Below are 2,567 nucleotides of genomic sequence, written 5' to 3'. Positions count from 1 at the left end.
TGGCAGAAATTTCGGTGACACAGAAATCCTATAGAGCCACAAACTCCCTCAACCAAGAGACCCACATTACCAAGTTATAGTCATTACTTTGCTCTAAATTCTCAGACACTTTTATTCCCTGTCCATAAGGGGGAGAGAAAGATGGGGGAAGATGGAGAAAGCAAACATCACAAATTTAAAACCTTGATTTTGTTTCATTTATTTAAATAAATATAAATATAAATTTTATATAAAACTATTCACAAGGAGACTTCCAGTGACTTGGATTTTAAACTCTCCCCAGGCAAATTTTCAGAAAGCAAGACCTACAGGGTTTAATTTTCTAAGTTATTTGCAATTCAGTACTTTCATTAAAAACAAAACAAAACAAAAAGAATCAAGAAACCCCGTGTTCTTATCAGGTTCTGAAAGACAGGGAAAGGGAAATGACATGCGCTTTCAAAAACCCACATACAGTTTTAAACTTAAACCAACCCTTTTTTCTTTGTTATATGACGAGACTTAGTTGAATCTAGATTATTTACATTTTAAAAAAATGATCTATAACTGCGAGTGGAGTCCCAAACAAATAGATCAAGTAGGAGACAGAAGTGTCAGGCCCGTCATGTAAGCCCCCGGGAATACCTGTCTCCACCTTCTCCAGGCAGAACAACCGAAAGGCCAAGGATTTTGGCCCCTGGGTGCCTGCCGCGTCGCGTTGTGTGTGTGTAGGGGGTGGGGGAGGGATTACGGGAGCGTGTAGGGAGAGGTGGGGCAGCCCTCCCTCATAATGGGGAAATCTCCTTGTCATCGTTGGCCGAGACCGGCGACAAGGAGTCCTCGTCCTCTGAGCGCGCGTAGTGCGCCTGGCTGCCGACGCACTTGCAGCCCGTGTGGCTGTTCCTCTGTGTGCCCTTCCCTTCCTTCTTATGCTTCACCCTGCGGTTCTGAAACCAGATTTTCACCTGCTTCTCTGACAGGTTCAGGTACGTGGCGATCTCGATCCTCCGGAGTCGAGACAAGTACATATTGGAAGAGAATTCCCGCTCCAGCTCCAGGAGCTGCGTGCTAGTGAACGCCGTCCTCATCCTCTTGCCATTGGGTACCTGGCTGGCCTCCGAACCCCCTGCAGATGGGCCAAGAGAGGGCAGAGAGGTAATTCTCGGGGGTGGATGTGGGGAGGCGCTCCCACCCCACGTGCCATCCCTTGGAAAGGATGCCTCGCAGGGACTCACCCGTGAAGCTCAACCAAATACCTGTATCCATCTCTTACTCTTTCTCATTTCAAGACACATCGTTACTTAACCGGGAAGGACAGGGACGCCCAAAGCAAGTGAAGGCCTTTGATGTTCGGGACGTAAAGTCAGAGGATTAAAGTGGGGGGCGGGGGAGGGGTTGCATTGTCCGGTCGTCTCCCTTCAAGCCTAGCGGAAAGGCAGGCAGGCTTAGCCCAAAGCAATGACCCAGCCAGCCTCGACGCCGGAATGCCACACTTAAGTACAAATACACCGACCCCGGACCTCAGTCAGTTAACCTCCGATTTCTCAGCCCTCAAGTTCGAAGTCCCAAAGGCCCCAATGTTATGCAAGACTCGGGCACCAGATACCGGGAGTGAAGCTCACCAGGCTGCTTGGAGAGGCTGAGAAGGCTAACTCCCACCTTCGTGGAACTTCTGGGGACGACTCCACAGTTATACTAAAAGCCCCTCCTCCCTCCCTACCCCGCCCCCAGGATCCCACTTCATCCCCTGAAGGCGGAAAGTTTGCTCCCGGGAGCGGGCAAGGAAGGCACAGCGCGTAGGTGCCCAGAAACCCGGCCCTACCCATGGTGAGGCAGTGGAATCTCCGCGGGTCCGCCACGTTGTAGGTGGTGGCGGTGCAGACAGGTGCGTGGTGCTGCGGGTGCCCCAAGGCCGCCGCGGCCGCCGCCGCTGCAGCCGAGCCGGGCTGCTGGGGCTGGTGGTGGTGATGGTGGTGCTGCGGAGGGTGGTGGTGATGGTGCGCGTGGCTCACACGCGGGCAGAATTGTGCGTCCCCAGGACCCGAAGAGAACTGACTCTTGAGCAGGGGCAACGCCCCGGCGGCTGCCGCCGCCCCGCCACCCCCGGCCCCGGCACTCCCGGTCCCTGCGCTCCCGCAGCTGGAGCTCGCGGGCCCCCGAGGGGAGTGCAGGTGCGAAGTGACGCAGAGCGGGCAAACGCAGAACGCACCGCTCTTGCGGGACGGGCAGCCCGTCCCGGACACGGACATCACCAACGGGGATGGCATGCCCAGCGGGATGAAGAAATCTGGCCCGGGGTGCGGCTCAGGAAGCGAGGGCGCGGGCCGTGAGGAGTCCTTGATGATGAGCGAGTCGACATAGAAGGAGCGCGACATGTCGCGAGGGGTGGGTGGCTGGAGGGCCCGGCCGGCCGTGGCGCCCCCTCCCCTCTCCTGTCCTGAGCTCTGCCCCAGGCGCGGCGCGAACGCAGGCGGTCAAGCCCTTGGGGACGCGGAGGTGTCGGCGTCTGGGCTGCGAACAAAGGGGTCCCTGGAGAGGGCTGGTCCTCACGTCCCCCGCCCGACGCCCAGGCTCCGGGATTTTATAGC

At 56.6% G+C, this 2,567-nt stretch overlaps 1 protein-coding gene across 1 annotated transcript; it reads right to left on the bottom strand.

The window, feature by feature from the left end:
- Window positions 1-764: 764 nt before the first annotated feature.
- On the bottom strand, window positions 765-2,354 carry GSX2 (GS homeobox 2). The gene is made up of 2 exons (XM_032632122.1): window positions 1,802-2,354; window positions 765-1,105 (listed from the first exon to the last, which is right to left on the bottom strand). Exons 1-2 carry the CDS (start codon window positions 2,352-2,354, stop codon window positions 765-767), a joined length of 894 nt encoding a protein of 297 aa, XP_032488013.1.
- Window positions 2,355-2,567: the final 213 nt, after the last annotated feature.

Source organism: Phocoena sinus, chromosome 5, assembly GCF_008692025.1.
Source record: "Phocoena sinus isolate mPhoSin1 chromosome 5, mPhoSin1.pri, whole genome shotgun sequence".
Lineage (NCBI taxonomy): Eukaryota > Metazoa > Chordata > Mammalia > Artiodactyla > Phocoenidae > Phocoena > Phocoena sinus.
Note: the sequence above shows the minus strand (reverse complement) of the source record. Positions and strands in the feature narration are given on the sequence as shown.